The sequence below is a fragment of the Cannabis sativa genome, chromosome 7 (assembly GCF_029168945.1).
Source record: "Cannabis sativa cultivar Pink pepper isolate KNU-18-1 chromosome 7, ASM2916894v1, whole genome shotgun sequence".
Taxonomy (NCBI): Eukaryota; Viridiplantae; Streptophyta; class Magnoliopsida; order Rosales; family Cannabaceae; genus Cannabis; species Cannabis sativa.
The window spans coordinates 56,509,472-56,531,230 of record NC_083607.1 but is presented as its reverse complement, the minus strand read 5'-3'; the positions used below and the strand labels follow the sequence as shown (position 1 = coordinate 56,531,230).

Here is a 21,759-nt window from a genome sequence, read left to right as displayed (position 1 = left end):
TGGTCCAGCTGGGTAAAATTCAATAAATGTGTTCTGGATGTTTAGCTTTCTCTTTTTCAAAAGTGTATATTGTGTGGTACATAATAAAAAGCAGGAGTGTTGTCAGCCCAACAAATACAATACATGCTGTCATCAAGGGCAGATTAAATCATTGGCACATTAGGGAGGAACATCCACCAACCCAGAACTTGAAGTAGATAAAGCCCAATTGGCTAAGTTGTGAGCAACATAATTTAACTGCCTAGAATAGATGAACATATATCCACCAACCCAGAACCAGTATCTCCCAATAGTTGCCTGGACTATTATATATACTATATATCTATAAGCGTTTATAAGTGTTTATATATTACATATATGATATTTTATAAATTACATATTAAAAATTAAAAACTGAAATAAAATTAAAAATTAAAAATTAAAAACTGAAATAAAATTAAAAATAAAAAGAAAAGAAGAAAAAAAGAGAGTGAAATGATGGATTGATTGATAGAAGTCAATCCTAGACTTAAGCAACAATATATAAGAAACTAGCTTTACAATTAAAAATTAAAAATAAAAAGAAAAGAAGAATTGTTATGGAAAAAAAATTAAAAATTAAAAACTGAAAATAAAATTAAAAATAAAAAATTAAAAACTGAAAATAAAATTAAAAATAAAAAATTAAAAACTGAAATAAAATTAAAAATAAAAAGAAAAGAAGAAAAAAAGAGAGTGAAATGATGGATTGATTGATAGAAAATGAAAAAAGAGAGGGAAGAGAGTAGGATTTGATTGATGATGGATGGAATGATGACTAAGTGGTATTTGTGTAATAAAACAAACTTTGTAAGTAAAAAAGTAGATATAGGCGTGTAGGAGTATTTAGGTAATAAATTGTGCAAAAGTAATTTTTTATGTAAAAATTTCTTTTTTTTTTTCTAATAAAAAGATTAAAAAAAGAAAAAAAAAATATAATGTAGCCATTGTCTAAGTAACACTTCACATAAAACTACTCTTAAAAATTAGACGACATTATGGGCTCGTTTGGTACATTGTATTAGGTCGTGTTATATTGTATTGTAGTATATTAAATTAAATTATATATCATGTTTTTGTATAATATTATGTTAAACTTTAATTTATACTAAAATATTATAGATTTATGTACATATACAAATCAATACAACATATAATTTTACATAAAAATATTATATAAAATATGATTTAATATAATATTATACAATGTAATACGACTTACCAAACGAACCGTATATGTGCAAACCACTCTAATGAGCAATCCCATTCGAGATGCTCTCACTAGATACCTAGAGTTTTTTCTAAACACACTCCACTAAAATCCATTTACATTTCTAAAAATGAACGTAGAAGAAATTAATAATTTTTGTCATAGAAAAAGAATTAAGAAATTGAAATAACATCGTAGGTACACACAAAATATATATAAATATTTTTTTTTCTTGATAAATCACATCAAACAAAGACAGTAGTTGTAATTAATAATTATAAAAAATTAAAAATAAAAAAAATTGATATAAAGTAATTATGAAAAATAAAAATAAAATTAAAAAAAAGAATAATAATATTATTATTAATATCGAGATAATCCCAGGAAAAAAGAATCAACCTCCAATTTCATTTCCATGGTCCCCATCCCATTTTTTTTTTTTATAAATATAGAAAAAAAAAAAAACCAAAAATGGTTATCGACGCATCGTAAGCGGTGACGCAGTATGAGAGCTCTGCATTTCGCCAAATGAGACGACGACCTTCGCTCTCTCTCTTTGCTCCACTGGATTTTGAACGTAATAAGGCACTCAGTAAGCATTGATTCTATTCCACTCAATCTTGTTTTTAACTTTTTCCAACTACCGAGAGGGAAAGGGACCCGGAAAAAACTTTTCGATATTTTCCCGAGAAACTTTTTCCCGGATTTCCTTTTTCTTCGTTTTTTTTTTTTTTGCATTATTCAACATCGTCGTCGTGGACACTTTTTCTTACTTTTTGTTTTTTCTTTCATTATTCCCGTATTTGATTTGGATTGCTGGAAGTATAGGAGGTTTTAAGCTCACTGCAAATTTATTGGAGTAAAGAGATGCTGTGTTTTTGGGTATTTTTTTAATTAAGTTGTGTTTGAATTTGTTTTGGTTAAGTTTTTTTTTTTTTTGAAAATAAGCGTGTTCATATCATTAAAATAAACTAGACCTGTTGGTCATTACATAATAGGTTCACAGGGACCGAATTAATCGGAATATTACCGTACAACTTGTTAATGAAAGCCCAATTAGCCACATTATGGGCAGTAAAATTACAAGTTCTACTAGCATAAATAAAATTACAACAAGAAAAATAGGGAGAGGATTTAACACAAAAAGAGACATAGTTCTCAATCGCCCAGTGAGACTCCGTCCCATTGATAGCGTTGATAACTATTCTGGAATCACTCTCAACCAAAACATATTTGAAACCAAGCAGAAGAGCCAAATCCACAGCCGAACAACAAGCAGCAGCTTCTCCACACAGAGGGTCCACAAAGTTCAACTGAGCCGTGTGAATCCGAACCACAGAACCTTGATGATTTCTAGCTACCACCGCAATGCACATACTATCCAGGCCTACTTTCAACTATGGATGATTTAATGCGTTGAATGGACTGTTTTCTTTTTTTATTGGGTAACACAAGTTCATTATTTGTTTGTATATTTTATGTAAAGTAGGATTGTGAGTGGAATTGTGTTGTGGTGACCATTATGTTAAGATTCTCTGTTTTTGAGATAAGAATCTGATGTAAATGTGTTTTCTTATTTTTTTTTATTTAATTTTGATCATTTCAAAGTAAGCTTTAATTAATATATTATACATGGTTGATTCATTCTATCTCTCTTCCAAGTAAAAAATTGGATTAACCTTTCAACCGCTGTTTATACATATATATATATTTATGTGCTGCTCACAGTTGACTTCCTTAAAGTTTTGTCCTTTGGGGTTGCCCATGGAGAGCAAATAGATTTTTTCCTTCATTTGTTTATTTCTTTTGAATTTGGTTCTGTTGCAGGGGTAGGTGGGAGTCCTAGAATAATCCGGGAGCTGTAAGAGAAGTCAATCTTTCCTTCTTAGAGTAATAATATTAAGAAGGGTCAGTATGGCTATGGTGATCTGAGCTTCAACTGAAGGTTTTTTCTTGTTCCCTTTAGAGAGGTTTGGTAAACAGAAATGGCTTTTGGGCCGTTGGTGTGGTATTGTCGCCCTGTGGAAAATGGGTTTTGGACTAAAGCAGTGGAGAATGCCTTTGGTGCTTACACACCATGTGGTGTTGACTCCCTTGTGGTGGCTGTTTCTCATCTGGTTCTTCTGGGTTTGTGCTTCTATCGAATATGGAGGATTAAGAAAGATGTTACTGTTCAGCGGTTCCGTTTGAAATCCAATCTTTATAATTATCTGCTTGCATTGTTGGCTGCTTATTCTGCTGCTGAGCCTCTGTTCAGATTGATAATGGGATTTTCAGTGCTGAATTTAGATGGACTGCCTGGTCTTGCACCTTTTGAGGTATGATTTTTGTGCTATGGCCTATCACTTTTCCGTATGTGAACCTTTCAACACTTTGAACTTAAGAATTTTATTGATGCTTAATAAAAAGGAGCGGAAAATGTAATCTTTACACACTGTTCACATATCTCATGTTTTTCTTGTGTATGTATGTGTGTATGGCTGGGGTGGGGGTTAAGAGTGACTGTATCACTATTAAGATTGAACAGGAACAGTTTGTTTCGGTGTAAGTGTAAGGTTGTGTTGAAAATAGTATTCTTTCAGGCAATTCATTGAGTTTTTGTTTTTGGGTTATGTAATGTTTGTACTTCTCTGCAAGTATGTACTGCATACTGAATTTTGTGCAATTCTTTGATATGTTGCGGATAGTCGATCTCTCAGATTTGTATAGTTGTGGTGACATGTAAATCTTAGAGGGTATTCTTGTCACAAAATATTCAATTGCTTGCCCTGTATATGAGATAAGAATTCTGTGTCTAGTTCATTTTAGCAAGTAAGTTGTACTGGCTAAATTTACAGATTTAAGTTGGTCTCTGGAAGGATTTTTACCATAATGAGTCGAAACGACAATGTTGAAACTTACTGGATATCATCGTTCTTAGCAATTTGATTATTGGGCAGTATTTGATTTAGGTGTTAGTTTGTCTGTTTCTTATGTATGTTATGTATTTCTTTTTTGGGGAATGGGGGTTATTGTTCAAGATTTAGAGACAAGTAATGTTAAAGTCATGTAAGCATGCTTATCTTAGCTCTTGCAATCGGTTCTCTCTAATTTTGACTTCATCTTATGTCTTCTTTCAACAGATAGTTTCTGTCATAATTGAGGCGCTTGCTTGGTGTTCTATGCTGGTCATGATTGGTCTCGAGACCAAAGTCTACATCTATGAATTCCGGTGGTTTGTGAGATTTGGAGTCATGTATTCTTTAGTAGGGGATATTGTGATGCTGAATCTCATTCTTCCATTCAAAGACTTTTACAGCAGGTATGCTGTGTTAAAATGTTGTATAGACTTTTGGTATGATAAATTTGTCAATGTTCATAACACCTGTGTCCATGATGCATCCACTGCTTTGGGAAATCTTTGGATCTAGTATTTAAAATTGTTTTATGGTTATAAAATTATTTGGTTTTATACTTATGCTGGCCTTTATTGAAGGTGAGTTACTAATGCTTGTGATTCTTCTTTGCAGCTCTGTGTTGTATTTGTACATCAGTGAAGTTGCTTGCCAGGTTTGTTAATTCTTTTTCTTTCTTATTTGATATTCAGGGTTTATTCTCCCACCAAATTCATTACTGCATTCTCGTAGTTAATCCACTTTTGCTATGTTTTCTCTTTTGATAAGACCTACACAGAATTTAGGCTGTTTGAGTATTTTTACCCTTTTTCTGTTCATAATCAAGTAAAAGCTAATTAGTTATTAATTACTAGATACACTTCTTCTATTTAGAACTTCACTGTACATACTCTATCTGGTAATGTTCATGTTTATCTACAGAAAACAGGTGCTCAAATACAAGGAGTTCTTATGTTGTCACTCTTGTGTTCATGTAGGTCTTGTTTGGACTCCTTCTGCTTGTGTATGTTCCGCAATTGGATCCCTACCCTGGTTACACTCCATTGCAGACTGAATCGATTGATGATGCTGCATATGAAGAGCTTCCTGCAGGGGAGCAGATATGTCCTGAGAGGCATGCCAATATAATTTCAAGTATGTCTTCTCGAATAAGCTGATTGTTCTTTGTTGTGTTTGGCTTAGTCTCTTACTTGGGGACTAGGGTTTGATAAATAAAAGAAAGTTTCTGATATTGAGAGTAGAGCTTATTCCGTCTTCATCTTTCCTACTGTTATCTGTATCTGCTGATCATTTCTATGTTGTATTGTATCTATTAATTCATATCCCGAATGTGCTCTTTTATCAGGAATATTCTTTGGTTGGATGAATCCCCTAATGCAGCGTGCATATCAAAGACCAATAACTGAGAAGGATGTGTGGAAGTTAGATACTTGGGATAGAACAGAAACACTGAATTCTAAGTATGCAATCATTCATGCCTAATAATTTCTTGTATATAAATTTAACAATTCCCGACAATTACCAAGTATTTTACCATGTCATTTTATATTTTTTTTTGTACCTTATGCAGGTTTCAAGAATGTTGGGTTGATGAGTGTCGGAAGCCAAAGCCATGGCTGTTATTAGCATTAAACCGTAGCCTTGGAGGAAGGTAAGCTTACATATAAATATGTATATATGTGTGTACGAGATTTTTATGAGGAATGGAGTCAACAGACAATATAATTAAGTACATTGCTTGGATGGAATTGCAACAGTTGCTATCTTAACTTGTGTTTCTTATGTTACTTTTTGTACATGCATCTAATTCCCTTTTCCTTTTCTTTCTTTTATAACTTTTTATATAGGTTTTGGTGGGGAGGCTTTTGGAAGGTAGTGAATTTATTTATGTAGTTTTTTTCTTCCTTATCTTGTCTCATTAGTTCTCAGTCAAATCTCCATTAAGCTTTTTAACATTGTTCCACGGATTAGCAAATAATTCATTTGTAAGGTGCATACTGCATACCTAGACTTTAAATGTGCATACTATAGACATTCGTTCTGCATTATATACTCAGCTCTCCAATCCCCTCCCCTCTTCATTATTCACTACCATTCTAACTTTGGCCCTTTTAGCTTTCAAATGTCTCATTTTACCATGCAAGCTATGTTTTGTTGACGCTTTGGCTCCTTATGGAGACCAAAATGAGACTCTAATTCTACAGTTAAGAGGGCCAAATAAAAATGCTCTCTTTTAAAATGTAAAGATAAGGAGTTAGATTTGTGCAAATTAAAAATGAGGACAAAAGTTTGTTAGTCTCTCAGACATAGGAAAGTGAAGTAAATTTTGGATAGTGATTTAAGCTCAAGCATTCATTCTTGAGAGGATGTTTTTCTTTTTATTTAATTTGTTCATTTTATAACTTGTAGATTGGCAATGATCTCTCTCAATTTGTGGGGCCCCTTATCTTGAATCGTCTTCTACAGGTTAGCTCTTTTTTTTAATCAATACTTTGCAAGAGATGTGTCTTAAATGCTTCGGGTTTCTCATTTGATTTAAATTTCTGAGATGCTTCTTGTTATTGTGACATCTACTTGTTCATGGTGGGGGAACAGGCTAATCATAAGTTTTTAATTCTGATTTATAAGCCCCAAAATTTTGTAAAACAATCATTGATGCATTATTGTTGTTAGTATTATTTATTTTCTGAGGAAAAGAGGTTTTGTATATACCACTGTATGACTATGAGCGGTCTGGTTAGAAAGGAGCAAGAAGATTGATATTAGATTCTGTAAATAACTTCATAGAGATTATATACTCCTTATACTTGTCTTGAATTATTAATTATTATTTCTTTTTTAACTTTTTGCAGTCTATGCAACAAGGGGATCCTGCATGGATTGGATATGTGTATGCCTTCTCAATATTTGTTGGAGTGGTATGACACAAATATTCTATTGTGCTTTTGGATCGTTTACATTGTCTGGTCCTTAATGTCTTTCCTGTAGATGGTGTTCATTGTGTTTGAGCATTTTATTGTTTACCGATGATCTCTGTTCCTAGCTATGTTCATATAAAATGGAGGTTCCTTCTTCATAGAATTTTTTGCTCATTTAGAAAAAAAGTATAAAAAGAAACTTATGCAGTCTTCCTTTTATTATTTGTTGTTCTACTGGCATATACTTTTCCTGATTTATACTATTTTTGTTTCAGGCTATAGGGGTGTTGTGCGAAGCTCAGTATTTCCAGAATGTCATGCGAGTTGGTTTTCGGTTAAGATCAACCCTGGTAAATTTTTCTTTCATCACAGCATATTTTTAGTACCTTCGGGTGTGTGTATGCGTGTCTATATTTTTAGTTCTTACAAATATATATTTTGGAACTTGCAGTATCAGTAAATATTAGAAAAGGACTGTATCATTACAAGCATCCTTTTAGGCACTCATGGGTGCATGTTATACTTTGTATTTGCAGGTTGCTGCTGTATTTCGTAAATCCTTGAGGCTGACTCATGAAGCTCGTAAAAAGTTTGCAACGGGGAAAATAACCAATTTGATGACAACTGATGCTGAAGCACTTCAGGTGGGCACTTTCTACTGTTCTTTTTTCCTTTCCTTTTTTGATGAGAAACAGAAAGAAGAATTATTACATAATCAAGTACAATACAAAAATAGAAGTCTCCAGATTTACACAACTAAGCGACATTTGATGGAAAGTGAATTTGGAATATCAGTTGTGTTAGACTGTTAGTTATTTATATTCTGGAATAGATGAAAGGATATTGGCCTATTAGGTCTCGTCTCTTTAAAGTTTTGTGAAGCTATCCTGGGTCCTTAGCTAATGATTCTGTTGGAAATTTACAGCAAATATGTCAATCACTTCACACTTTGTGGTCGGCTCCTTTTCGCATCGTTATTTCTATGGTTCTTCTATATCAGCAGTTGGGTGTTGCTTCACTGATTGGTGCACTGATGCTGGTTCTTATGTTTCCGTTACAGGTTAGAAGTTGCACATTCCAAATTTACCATTTTTTTGTGTGTTTTGTTTTAGTTTTGTGTATCTCAAAAATTTTGTCACCATTTCTTACTGTGATTATAAATTCCTCTAGGCATAAATATTTGTTTCGAATATTTGAAAAAGTTCCTTCTATTACGTTAGTAGTTTCATGATACTTTCAATTAGTATTTGAATGATGCATTATTTAATACGTACAGTTCATGCAAGCTCTTCTGGTTAGATTTTTATTTAGGAATCCTATTTATACAAATTTGTTATCTCTACAGAGCTGGTGTTAGTCATAATATGAGTCAGGTTTATCTTATGTTTTTCCTTTAAAGTAGAATCCGTCGTGTATATGCATGCAGTTAGGATATTCAATTTTTACTTGTTTTGGTCTGGAAAGCAGTGTAAATAATCACTGCAGTTTGTGTTTCTCCATTCAAGTATTATCCATTTCGTTTAGAGTTCTCATGGGCTTTGTATTTGCTATCAAATTATTTAAAATTAACATGTCCAGTGATTTTGTGGGAACAGACATATGTCATAAGCAGGATGCAGAAATTGTCCAAGGAGGGGTTGCAACGTACAGACAAGAGAATTGGGCTCATGAATGAAATTTTGGCAGCAATGGACACTGTGAAGTATGTTTTTCTATTGTTTTTTAATATTATTGCTTGTTTTCTCCCAGAAAGATCTGGTGTTTATTGGGATTATCTTGAATCTGGATCAGGTGTTATGCATGGGAGAGTAGTTTCCAGTCGAAGGTACAAGGTGTCCGTACTGATGAATTATCTTGGTTCCGAAAAGCATCACTACTTGGAGCGGTATGACATTAGATATTTTCCAAATTCTTTTTGAAAGAATGTTAAAAGTAATGACATAAATTTTCATGCTATTACACTGTATACATGTATATATGTATTTTTGAAAGGAAGAAAAATTGTGTCATATGTTTATGTCTCAGAAGCTGTATATTAATACAGCAAACTGTGTTGGAACATTGAATTACATCATATCGTTAAACATTGGAGCTATAAAGTATTATCATTAGCTTTGGCTATCGATTTATTGTTTGATTTCTTTAGTTATTAATATGTTTTGTATACTTAATCGGTTAAAATGGTGATTCTCAGCATTGTTTGTCTTCTTTTGCTTGCAGTGTAATGGGTTTATACTAAACAGCATTCCAGTTTTTGTGACTGTTATATCTTTTGGAATGTTTACATTGCTCGGAGGAAATCTAACACCTGCAAGGGCATTTACATCACTTTCTTTGTTTGCCGTGCTTCGCTTTCCTCTTTTCATGCTTCCTAACATTATAACACAGGTCTTGTTTTCTTAATCTCTATCCTTTGTATTTTTTTATCATTATTTACTAATTACATTATACATTAGAGCAAAATGACTGCATGCTTATTGTTCAGCATCTGACTTTATATCTATATGTTAAGGAACACAATTTTTTTCAAGCAAGAAAATATTAGGAAGGATAAGAAATCCACCCCCACATGACGTCTATATGATAAAGAAAGAATATATTTAAACCAGTGTGACTTTTTTCTCCTTTTTCATGATTATGCATTATTTTTTATGCATTTATTAATCGATTGTATCACTTTCTTGCCACTAATGATGCTTTAGTATGACAGGCAGTTAATGCAAATGTGTCCTTAAAGCGTCTCGAGGAGCTACTCTTGGCTGAAGAGCGGGTTCTTCTTCCAAATCCACCTCTTGATCCTGGGCTACCAGCAGTGTCAATAAAAAACGGATATTTTTCTTGGGATTCTAAGGTCTACCATTATGGCAATTTCTTTTATTTCTTTAAATCTTGGGAAGGGACAGTACTAATCCCAGTTTTTGATTATACTATAGGGCAGTACTAATCTCAGTATTTCTTCTATTCTCTTCTGATTATACTTTTAGCAAGTATATTATATCTTATCTAGAAAAATAATAGCAGTATTGTTACTTTATTTGCTTCTTGCAATAATTCTACATGTGAGCAGCGTTATCTGTTATTTTTCTTGTACAGGCAGAGAAACCTACATTGTCAAATGTCAATCTGGATGTTTCGGTTGGAAGCTTAGTTGCAGTTGTTGGCAGCACGGGAGAAGGAAAGACATCACTTATATCAGCCATGCTTGGGGAGCTTCCTTCAATGGGAGATTCAAGTGTTGTAATGAGAGGAACAGTTGCATATGTTCCACAAGTTTCATGGATTTTTAATGCAACTGTAAGTATTTGTGAAGCATTCCATAATTCTATATCTGATTATTGGAATGTAATGGAGTATGCAGTAATCTAACAACTTTTAACAATGGAACTTGCTGAGACTAGTGAATGTAATTTTCATCGAGACTTGTGGTTTTTTGCCTCTATTGTTCTATCTATATTTTGTTCTTTTCTTTAATATTAGGAGTGTTTTCCTCCTGAATTTTGCTTGAGACAATTCTCTCTTTATACAAGTTGGTGTTGTTTTAAAAGAAAAAATTGGGAGAAATTGCTATAATTATTGACGATGTATACTAATGAAATGAATATCAGATAGGCACAGTGCTCATGAATGACGTATTAACTTTTGTAGGTACGTGATAACATCTTATTTGGATCAGCTTTTAATTCTGCAAGATATGAGAAGGCATTAGATGTGACGGCATTGCGGCATGACCTTGAGTTACTTCCTGTAAGTGATATTAAAGTTATAACTTTCTTAAGCTATTCCATGAAAATCTGTTGTCCTTTTTTGGGCATATGGTTCTAGCCTTTCTCACATGCTACATCTACAGGGGGGTGATTTGACTGAGATTGGTGAAAGAGGTGTTAACATTAGTGGTGGTCAAAAGCAAAGAGTGTCCATGGCTAGGGCTGTGTATTCCAATTCTGATGTATACGTATTTGACGACCCACTAAGTGCTCTGGATGCTCATGTGGCCCGACAGGTTAAATGTTTATCCTTTAAGTTTATTTTTAATATTTTATGGTATCCTCAGTACATACTTAACTTAAGGGTAAACATCTTCATGTCTTGTAATACAAATATTCAATTGGATAACTCGATAGTCTCTTAGGATAATATCCAGAGTTCTATAGCATGTAAGTGATTGTTAAAGAGTCATTGGAAACTGAAGAGAACTGTTTTACTGTTTAAGTCCTTGTTTATATTTTATAATCAGCTGATGGATGCTTTTCCATTATAGAGTGACTAAAAATCTTCTATTTTTTTTCTGCTTCTTTTACCGAGTTTGTTGATGTTCAGATTCAAAAAGGAAAGCTTTCTTCATCTTTTAGTATTTACTATATGCTGAACTAACTTCTGCACACTCATTGGTCTTAGGTTTTCGATAAATGCATTCGGGGAGAATTAAGAGGGAAAACAAGAGTACTCGTCACGAACCAGCTACATTTTCTTTCACAAGTTGATAGAATAATACTGGTCCATGAAGGGACAGTGAAAGAGGAGGGAACATTTGATGAACTTTCTAATAATGGCATGCTGTTCCAAAAGTTAATGGAAAATGCAGGGAAGATGGAAGAATATGCTGAAGAAAATGAAGATAATGAAATCATTGATGGTAGTGCTTCGAAACCTGTGGCCAATGGGGTTCCCAATGATGTGAAAAACGCAAATGACGTGGGTAAAACAAAACCAGGAAAATCTATTCTTATTAAACAGGAAGAACGAGAAACGGGTGTGGTCAGTATGAAAGTCTTATCAAGGTCAGAAATTCTCTCTTTTATTTTGATGCATCAAATTCTATGAAAAGCAACATAAATTAGCTGTACTTAGTCGAAGTTTTGTCATTTTAAAAAGAAGATAAGTTCTGGTAACTTATCTTACCTCTGCAAATCCTTTTCTAGTGTTATGGATAACATTGTTGCTTAAATTCCTACTAGAGTCTTATCATATTATCTTACTACCATCACTTTTCGGGTGCAGGTATAAGAATGCTCTAGGAGGTTTGTGGGTGGTTGTTATTCTCTTTACTTGCTACATCCTGACTGAGATTCTAAGAATTTCAAGTAGCACCTGGTTGAGTCATTGGACTGATCAAGGGATTGCTGATAATTATAATCCTGGCTTCTACAATCTGATATATGCACTTCTATCATTTGGTCAGGTAAGGGAATAACAGACAATGATTGGTTTTTTTTAACAGCTTAAGTTTTAAAATTATTTTCATTGTGTTATACTTTTGGGAGAAGGTCAGTCTAAGACATTTGACCTTTGGTCTCTTTTTCAAAAAAAAAAAAAAAACCCATTATGCTATACTAAGGCTAAGTAATCTTGAGCACAATTTGGTCATAAATTTTCACATGCTGGTTAGTTGCTCCTTGGGCTTCTCATTTTGAATATCACTGTCTGTTCACTATTGGCCGAAGATTGATACTTTGGTGGCAAAAGATGTCTCAAGGTTTTTCTGTAAGCCTGTTGAAGTTCATATAGAGTACAGGATTTTTATAGTAGGAGCTTGTTTGCCTACCGACCAATTAGAGATTTCATTGTTTTGTGTTAAAATTCTGCTTGAATGGTATATTTATCATCATTGTTTGCTGGTTTCAGGTCATTGTAATGCTGGGAAATTCCTATTGGTTAATTATTTCAAGTCTTTATGCTGCCAGAAGGCTGCATGAGGCCATGCTTGGCTCTATATTAAGAGCTCCAATGGTTTTCTTTCACACTAATCCCCTTGGACGGATTATCAATAGATTTGCAAAGGATCTCGGTGATATTGATCGGAATGTTGCTCCATTTGTGAATATGTTTCTGAATCAAGTTTCACAATTGCTTTCCACATTCATTTTGATTGGATTTGTCAGCACCATGTCCTTGTGGGCTATAATGCCACTCTTGGTTTTGTTTTATGCGGCATATCTCTATTATCAGGTAAAAGGAAGCATCATTATTTTTGTCTATCATTAATTTGGAATAATGTTCTACCTAATTTGTTGCATTATTTCTCCTATAATCATTGTAGAAATCCCTAACACATTGACTTACGGTAATGTGCTTTAGGCAAATGTAGCTTTTCCAACCACTTGAATATTTGATCGAAATTTTTATTTGCTAGCATCATAGTACTTTTATGAAGTTACATATCTTCTTACATTAGTGATGTTTTGCTATTTGTATAGAGCATGGCTCGTGAAGTTAAGCGTCTAGACTCAATAAGCAGGTCTCCTGTTTATGCACAATTTGGAGAAGCATTGAATGGCCTATCAACTATTCGTGCTTACAAAGCTTATGATCGGATGTCAGACATTAATGGAAGGTCTGTTGACAACAATATCAGATTCACCTTGGTCAATATGAGTGGAAACCGCTGGCTTGCTATCCGTTTGGAAACGTTGGGAGGCCTCATGATATGGTTTACTGCAACTTTTGCTGTCATGCAGAACGGGAGGGCAGAAAACCAGCAAGAATTTGCTTCTACTATGGGTCTTCTTCTTAGCTATGCTCTAAACATTACTAGTTTATTGACTGGAGTACTGAGACTTGCAAGTCTGGCGGAGAATAGCTTAAATGCTGTAGAGCGGGTTGGGACATATATAGATCTGCCATCTGAAGCTCCATCTATTATAGAAAGTAACCGCCCCCCTCCTGGGTGGCCTTCATCTGGGTCCATTAGATTTGAGGATGTTGTTCTACGTTACAGGCCCGAACTTCCTCCAGTTTTACATGGGCTGTCATTCGCAATATCACCAAGTGATAAGGTAGGAATTGTTGGAAGGACTGGTGCAGGGAAGTCTAGCATGCTTAATGCTCTCTTCCGGATTGTAGAACTAGAAAGAGGAAGAATTTTGATTGATGACTGCGATATTGGAAAACTTGGGCTCACAGATCTACGGAAAGTTCTTGGAATCATACCACAGTCACCTGTCCTTTTCTCAGGTAAAAAGAAAATAAAAAGTAATTGGTTTATACGAAATCTGGTATCTTCTGTTTTTGTTTATGCTCATATTTATACAATACTTAATAAAACTAGTTCGTATCTTATAAAAAGCATGTGGGACCCAACTAAAAATTCGGGATTCCTTCGTGGGGTGTCTAATTTCTGTCAATGTTGTTATCTCAGTAGTAATCTTTCATTTTGATGATAATATGATTTGTATTGTCAATATTGTAATAATGATCAACTTAATTTACTATTTATTTGTTTCTAGGAACTGTGAGATTCAACCTTGACCCCTTTAACGAACATAATGACGCTGACCTTTGGGAAGCTTTAGAAAGGGCACATTTAAAGGATGCAATTAGGAGGAATTCTTTTGGACTGGATGCTGAGGTATGTGCTCAAGTTTGCCTTTTACTGGATTTTGTGCTCCTTTTATGGCTTATCTTTTCAAAATTATGTTTGCAATTATAAACCCAAGCACTATGCCATATTAGCTGTCCTTTTAGGCCTTTCTATCTTTTAGACTGGCTACTACTTGATGAACTTCTGGACATTGGTCAGAGCCTCAGAGGAAAAATGATAGGTTTTATAACTCACTCGGTAGAAAATTAGAACAGTATGAGTTTTTTCGTAACCTATCATTCTCTCTTCTCATGCTTGTCCCATAATATTTATTTATATGAAAATATGAGCATGTATTGTAAGATTCATCTAGTTTGTTAGATGTTTGCTGAGCAATTGTAGAGTATTCAAAGTGAATTAGTAAATTATCTCACATGCTAGATTTCGTATTTCACACACATATATCTAACTTTTTTTGATCAAATGAAGTTTACTGTTGTGATACTTGTTGGAAAAAATGGTGTGACCACAAGATTAATGTCCATGCTTTATCAGTCATAGTTTTATTTTTTTATTATTATTAGTACTATTGTATTTGTTCACTAGACTAAACTGCCTTGTGATATATTAAGGTATCGGAGGCTGGTGAGAATTTCAGTGTTGGGCAGAGGCAACTATTAAGTCTTGCTCGAGCATTGTTGAGAAGATCAAAGATACTGGTTCTTGATGAAGCAACTGCAGCTGTTGATGTCCGAACTGATGCTCTCATTCAAAAAACTATTCGAGAAGAATTTAAATCATGTACAATGCTGATTATTGCTCACAGATTAAATACCATTATTGATTGTGACCGAATCATTCTGCTTGATGCTGGCCGGGTATGTAAAATTTGCTCTTGTTTTATGTACTTATACTCTCAAAAGAGAGGATGGGTTCTTGATGTTATTTGTGTTGTCTACATTATATTCTGAACAAGGTTAATTTTGAAAAAAAAAAATAATAATAATAAATTAATAATTGATGTAATTCTATGTGGATAAACTGTTTTTCAGGTTTTAGAATATGACTCCCCTGAGGAACTGCTGTCAAGAGAGAACAGTGCTTTCTCAAAAATGGTTCAAAGTACAGGAGCTGCGAATGCTCAATATTTACGAAGCCTAGTACGTGAAAGGGAAGATGCAAATCGGCTGGGAAGAGAAGAGAGTGTACGGTTAGATGGACAGAGGAAATGGATAGCTTCTTCTCGGTGGACTGCTGCTGCCCAATTTGCCCTTTCTGTGAGTCTTAGTTCATCACATAACGATCTTCAAAGATTGGAAATCGAAGATGAGGACAATATTCTTAAAAAAACAAAGGAAGCAGTGATCACGCTGCAGGGAGTTTTGGGAGGGAAACATGACAAAGCTATCGAAGAGTCTCTAGATCACTATCAGGTCTCTAGAGATGGATGGTGGTCTGCTCTTTACCGAGTTGTTGAAGGTATTTTATGACTTTTATTCATTTATGCCGAATTGGATGCAGTTCTTTGCATTTATTTTCCCTCACTTGCATGCTTTAAATTTTCAAAGGGAACTTCACTATAAGTAATCTAAAATATTTAAACTTGCAAATAACTTTGTTTTTTGAGGTATAGTTTAGTTTATCTGGATTATTGTAACTGGACAAACGTGTTCACATTAAACCATCATACAATTTGGGGAGTTGAAAACTTGCATGGGGCATTTTCGGTTGCATGGGGGAATTTCAGGCATTTAGATTCTTAGTTAGACCTAGTAACAAAACTTTTAATATCCGTTTTCCGGTCAAAAGAATTGTAGTTCTGGTTAATTCTGAATGCTTGTTCTTGATAATTTTCTTTTCTGCCCCCAGGTCTTGCTGTGATGAGCAGGTTAGCTCGGAACAGGCTTCAAAACTCAGAATTTAGTTTCGATGACAGGTCAATCGACTGGGACAATGTTGAAATGTAGGACAATAGTGCCTTGTTCAATGATGAAATTTTTGTAGCTTTAATTGATATGTGCCTGTTCTAATAATCTTTCCCTTTGTGAAAACTTTGTTCTTCTATGAAATACTAATTGAAAGGTAATGTTGTACCTTAGCCGAAAACCCTCTCCAACCCTGATTTAAAGGCTATTGTTTTCTTGTGTATGTACCACGTTGTATTAACTTACCTTATTATAATGCAGTTTTTGATATTTGGCATGGCCTCTCAAAATTCGTTTCTATATTGTGTTCACTTAGATGATTTGTTTCCATGCTCAATTTGGCTAAAAAAATGAACAAATATTTATATTTAGCCAATTTTTACATCTGTGTTCTTGTAAATTAATTCGAATAGTCAATCAGAAGTCATTTAATTTTTATTAAATGTAGTAGAAAAGGTAACAACTATTGTGTGTCAAATTTGATAGGCTCAATTTTTATTTTTATTTTATTTTATTTTATTTTTTGAAAATGAAAATCATTTTATTAAACGAAAATCTCTGTTACTAAACTAGGCAACAACTCAACTGGAACAGTATCCAAATTGAATAGGCGATCAGGGTGAGATATAGAGGCCTTCGCAAAGGAATGAGCCGCTACATTTGCTGATCGTTTTACAAAATGAAAAGAAACATTACGCAAAGACTTAACAAATTCTTACAATCACTAACAACTTTGCCAAATAAAGAAATCATAACTATAGAGCTACGGACAACTTGAACAACTGAAAGATAATCCGTTTCTAAAGTCACCTGAAGTCATGAATGATCTTTGATCCAACTCAATGCCTCCTGAACTCCAATTGCTTCGGCCACCACAGGAAAAATCGAGCCATGAAACAATTTTGTACCAGATACATTTAAGCATGTGTCAAAACAATATTAAAATTACATTTAAGATATGTCAAAATGTTAATATTTTACTGCTAAATGAAATCTAATAACGATTAGATACTTTAAATACCATTCTATTTCTTTTAAACAAAAAATTCAGAGTAAACACCATTATTTCTTTTAAAGATCATATTTTCTTTTAAACAAAAGATTATTAAACACCATCCTTTTCTTTTACAGGAAGGAATTAACTTTCAAAGGGAAAAACTAAAAGATAGAACAAAACTGAAAAAAGGAAATAAATTGAATGCTTAAAAAAAAATATGATAGTGACATAAAGTGGTAATTAAGTATAAGAAAATGGGTATAGTTTATAATAAAAGTGGTTATATTAAATTTAATAAGGTATATAAGTAATTATTTGTTTTATAATGTATCCATGTAAGTGGTTATAGTCATAATTTAGTGGTTTTATATTTTTTCTTATAAAGAAGAGGTCCCAAGTTCGAATCTCGCGTCCCCAATATAAAAAAAATGTATCTTTGTAAATTTTTTTAAAAAAACCCTAACTAATCAATTTGTAATAGTAATGTAAATATGGACTGAGGTTATTGACACAAGAGCAATACAAAAAAAAAAAAAAACCCTAACTAATCAATTTGTAGTAGTGATGTACTATACATATTTACATATTAAATGGGAAATCATACAAAATAGGTATCATAGTATTGTCGTTATTCTCTAACTCTTGTCGTTTTCCATTGTTGTCGTTTTGAAAACCATATTTGGTTCTTATTGTCGTTTTGTTCATCTCAGTCACATACAGAAGGAGCCTGAACTGAACCACTGAAAGAAGAAGTCACCTACTGACGCCATGAACATGAAGCACCGCCATTGCAGCTACTTCCCGAAACTAATCTTCTCCACGCGCCGCCATTACGCCACCAAATACACAGCCAAAGTAACCTCAACTTCCCCCACCGGCCGATCACTCTCCGCCGAGGTTAAACCGCCCTCTCCTCTTCCTCTCGACGTCCGAGGGTATCCACTGCCCCGCCACGAACTCATCTGCACGGCCACAAGAATCCTCCTCCGCCGCCAATCCTCTTCTGACCCTTTCTCCGACCTATCGGATTACCTCGCCTCCCTCTCCGTTACCCTAACTTCATCAGAAGCCTCCGAAATCCTGAAATCCCTAAACACTCCTCTCCTGGCCCTTCGATTCTTCCAGTTTTGCTCCTCGCTTTCTCCCGATTTTCGCCATGACTCGTTTACTTACACCCGACTCCTCCTCATTCTCTCCAAGTCCGCCGCCGCCGACCGCCTTGACCAAGTTCGTTCCGTACTCGTTGATATGGAGCGTTCCGGTGTGCGTGGAACAATCTCCACCGTTAATATTCTCATTGGCCTTTTCGGCCATAGCCAGGATTTGGAAATGTGTTTAGGTCTGGTGAAGAAATGGGAGCTGAGAATGAACCCTTACACTTACAAATGCTTGCTTCAAGCCTATTTGCGGTCTCATGATTCAACCAAAGCTTTCGAAACCTATCGGGAAATGCGACGCCGTGGCTATAAACTGGATATTTTTGCTTACAATATGCTAATACATGCCTTGGCTAAGAATGACAAGGTAAGTTCTTTCCAATCACTCGATCATGTTTACAAATTCATTGTTGTTTTGACCATCTGAATTTAACTTTCTCGCATTGTTGTTTTGACAAATTCATCAATGATTTAAGTTACTAAATGGAAAATTTGAAATTTCATGGAGAAATGATTTTGGGAAAGAACTAGAATGAATCAAGATTGGATATTTTAATGGCTATTAGACAAATTAGTAAACAGGATTTGTTAACTCTGTTACGTGGAATTTGGGCTGCAAAGTTTTGAACTTTGACACTCAATTTTTTTTCTTTTGTATGTTAAGGTGGTTTGGTTGTTGGATCCTGATTATCTGATGTGCAGCTTTTTGGCAGATTGATCACGCTTATACGATATTTGAAGACATGAGAAAGAAGCATTGTGAGCCTGATGACTTTACATACACAATTATGATCAGAATGAATGGAAAATCGGGTAAAGTTGATTTATCACTGGCACTTTTTCAGGAAATGATAACAAAGGGATTTACTCCTAATTTAATCACTTACAATACTATGATTGAGGCCCTTGCTAGTAACAAGATGGTTGAAAAGGCCATCTTTGTCTTTTCAAAAATGGTGGAAAGGGATTGTAGGCCTAATGAATTTACTTACAGTGTGATTTTGAATGCTCTTGTTGTTGAAGGTAAGCTTGGTAGATTAGATGAGATAGTGGAATTATCAATGAAGTACATGACTAAGCCTATATATGCATTTCTTGTAAAGACATTGAGTAAACTAGGCCATGCTAGCGAAGCTCACCGTTTGTTTTGTAACATGTGGAGTTTTCATGATAAGGGTGACAGAGAAGCTTGTTTTTCGATGTTGGAGAGTTTATGTACCAGAGGTAAAACGACAGAAGCTGTGGACCTTCTGAGTAAAATTCATGAAAAGGGAATAACCACCGATACTATCATGTATAATACTGTATTCTCAGCTCTTGGAAAGTCGAAGCAAATATCCCATCTTCAAGAACTTTATGTGAAGATGAAACAGGATGGACCTTCCCCAGACATATTTACTTATAATATTTTAATTGCCAGCTTTGGTAGAGCTGGGAAAGTTGAAGAGGCTGTTGAATTATTTGAAGAACTTGAAAACAGTGATTACAAACCTGATATTATAACTTACAATTCCTTGATCAATTACCTAGGGAAAAATGGTCACCTAGATGAAGCACACATGAGATTCAAGGAGATGCAAGAGAAAGGATTGAGTCCTGATGTTGTTACTTATAGCACTCTCATTGAGTGTTTTGGCAAGACAGATAGAGTTGAAATGGCTTGTCGGTTGTTTGATGAGATGCTTGCTGAGGGATGCTACCCTAACATTGTTACATACAATATCTTGCTTGACTGTCTTGAGAGATGTGGGAGAACTGCTGAGGCAGTTGACTTGTATGCAAAGCTTAAGCAGCAAGGCTTAACCCCAGATTCAATAACATATGCAGTTCTTGACCGTTTGCAAGGTGGTTCTCATAGGAGGATTAGAGCTCGAAGGCAGAGTCCGATAACAGGTTGGATTGTCAGTCCCCTTAGATGAGAAAGGCAAATTGGTTAACAAAAAAAATCTTGTTACCAACTTTGCAAGTTATTCTAAGCACATTTTGTCTTAAATTGCCACCGATCAAGTATCTTTTGCTGGAAAGTTAAAAGAACTGTTCCTAATCATAATGTGAATCAAGCCTACGAAGGTTAGGCTTGCATGTTGTAAGTGCATTTTTTCAGAGTTAATTAATTTTCCAATAATTTAGAGATTTCTAAGTGTTCTAATTTAAGACTGTCACCTATCACATGTTTTGATCAATTTTTGTTGAGAAATATCTTTGACTTTTTTCCTTTTTTTTTGGTGGGGGGAAATTTTTGTAATCCATTATAATCTATGCACATGCCTGCAGAGAAAAAAAAACAGCTTTTGATTGTGAATTGTGAATTGGGAGTAAGATACTTTAATGGGTTAGAGTCCTTTCTAGTCATGGGGAGTGAAAAAAAACCATTCTTTTTCTAAGCTTCTATTAATCATCTTTAAGATATCATGCCAACAGCTATTGTTTTCTTGCTTTTCCTTGTTGCCTTGATCTGTTATACTATAGCTTCTGATGAAATATCAAACTATCAAAGACTGGTGTGAATTTTAGTGTTAAACAGATACAAGTACTAATCTTGCTTGAACACTGCCCAAAAGATTGAAGATATTGGTTCTTCATGAGGCAACTGCAGCTGTTGATGTCAGAATTGATGCTTTTGGTCAGTGATGCTCATTATTCGTGGTAGACGATTGATGCCAAAAGGGTATGATTCAATACTAAAGCTTCTAAATTCTGACTTGTATAGATATTTGCTCTTGTTTTTATGTACTCGTACTTGACAGAGGATGTATTTCTGTTCATGTCTGGCTTTTCGACTTGTTATCCGAACATGGTCAAATTGGGTTAGTTTTCAAAACAGTATAGAATCTTAAATGTACAATCTTTTGTTCTATGTGGATGATGTCTTGAGTTGTATTTATAGTATAGTACTTTTATCTTTGCTTTGTTAATTTTATAACTTGAGTTGAGGCAGATGGGTGGTTTTTTTTTTTCTTTTTTTTTTTTTCAAGTTACAAGTAGCTTTCATGTGAGTAACCAAGTAATAGTAGGTGATACTATTATATACTAATAATAAATGTTTTGACCAAATTACACTATTCAATTTAGTTTTCCCCAATATCACAAAATTGTATTATTATTAGGAGGTTAGTTTAGACAACATGTAAATCTAAAAAGGATCACTATATGTAGCTTTTTTTAATTATATTTATACTTTGAGATTTCTTAAATGCACTTCCAATATTAATTGGGAAATTTGAGTTTCTATGTTTAAAGTGAAACTCTAATTAATAAATTTCTCTTTTACCCAATTTTCAAAATGTGTTAATCTTTGCCATTGTTCTGAGTAGGCCTAAACTCACAAATTGACAATGGCAGC

At 34.2% G+C, this 21,759-nt stretch overlaps 2 protein-coding genes across 5 annotated transcripts; both read left to right on the top strand.

Annotated features, from left to right (window-relative positions):
• Positions 1-1,615: 1,615 nt before the first annotated feature.
• Positions 1,616-16,552, top strand: LOC115697398 (ABC transporter C family member 2). 4 transcript variants are annotated; one of them, XM_061119011.1, is made up of 29 exons: positions 1,841-2,110; positions 2,227-2,673; positions 3,056-3,546; positions 4,351-4,529; positions 4,738-4,777; positions 5,100-5,256; positions 5,468-5,582; positions 5,693-5,773; positions 5,970-5,994; positions 6,532-6,588; positions 6,975-7,040; positions 7,316-7,390; positions 7,577-7,684; positions 7,966-8,100; positions 8,636-8,742; positions 8,832-8,925; positions 9,261-9,428; positions 9,751-9,891; positions 10,134-10,334; positions 10,686-10,784; positions 10,888-11,040; positions 11,436-11,818; positions 12,039-12,219; positions 12,663-12,986; positions 13,235-13,991; positions 14,264-14,385; positions 14,970-15,215; positions 15,390-15,816; positions 16,207-16,552. In XM_061119011.1, the coding sequence occupies exons 3-29, from the start codon at positions 3,214-3,216 to the stop codon at positions 16,302-16,304; spliced, it is 4,872 nt and encodes a 1,623-aa protein (XP_060974994.1). In that variant the 5' UTR covers positions 1,841-2,110; positions 2,227-2,673; positions 3,056-3,213; the 3' UTR covers positions 16,305-16,552. The 4 variants fall into 4 exon arrangements, with proteins under 4 accessions (XP_030480239.1, XP_060974994.1, XP_030480241.1 ...); XM_030624379.2 differs by lacking the exons at positions 1,841-2,110; positions 2,227-2,673 and adding an exon at positions 1,616-1,820; XM_030624381.2 differs by lacking the exon at positions 2,227-2,673 and having other exon boundaries at positions 1,845-2,110.
• Positions 16,553-17,795: 1,243 nt separating this feature from the next.
• LOC115697406 (pentatricopeptide repeat-containing protein At1g51965, mitochondrial) lies at positions 17,796-20,633 on the top strand. Its single transcript, XM_030624391.2, has 2 exons — positions 17,796-18,783; positions 19,130-20,633. The coding sequence occupies exons 1-2, from the start codon at positions 18,028-18,030 to the stop codon at positions 20,333-20,335; spliced, it is 1,962 nt and encodes a 653-aa protein (XP_030480251.1). The 5' UTR covers positions 17,796-18,027; the 3' UTR covers positions 20,336-20,633.
• The last annotated feature ends 1,126 nt before the right edge of the window (positions 20,634-21,759 follow it).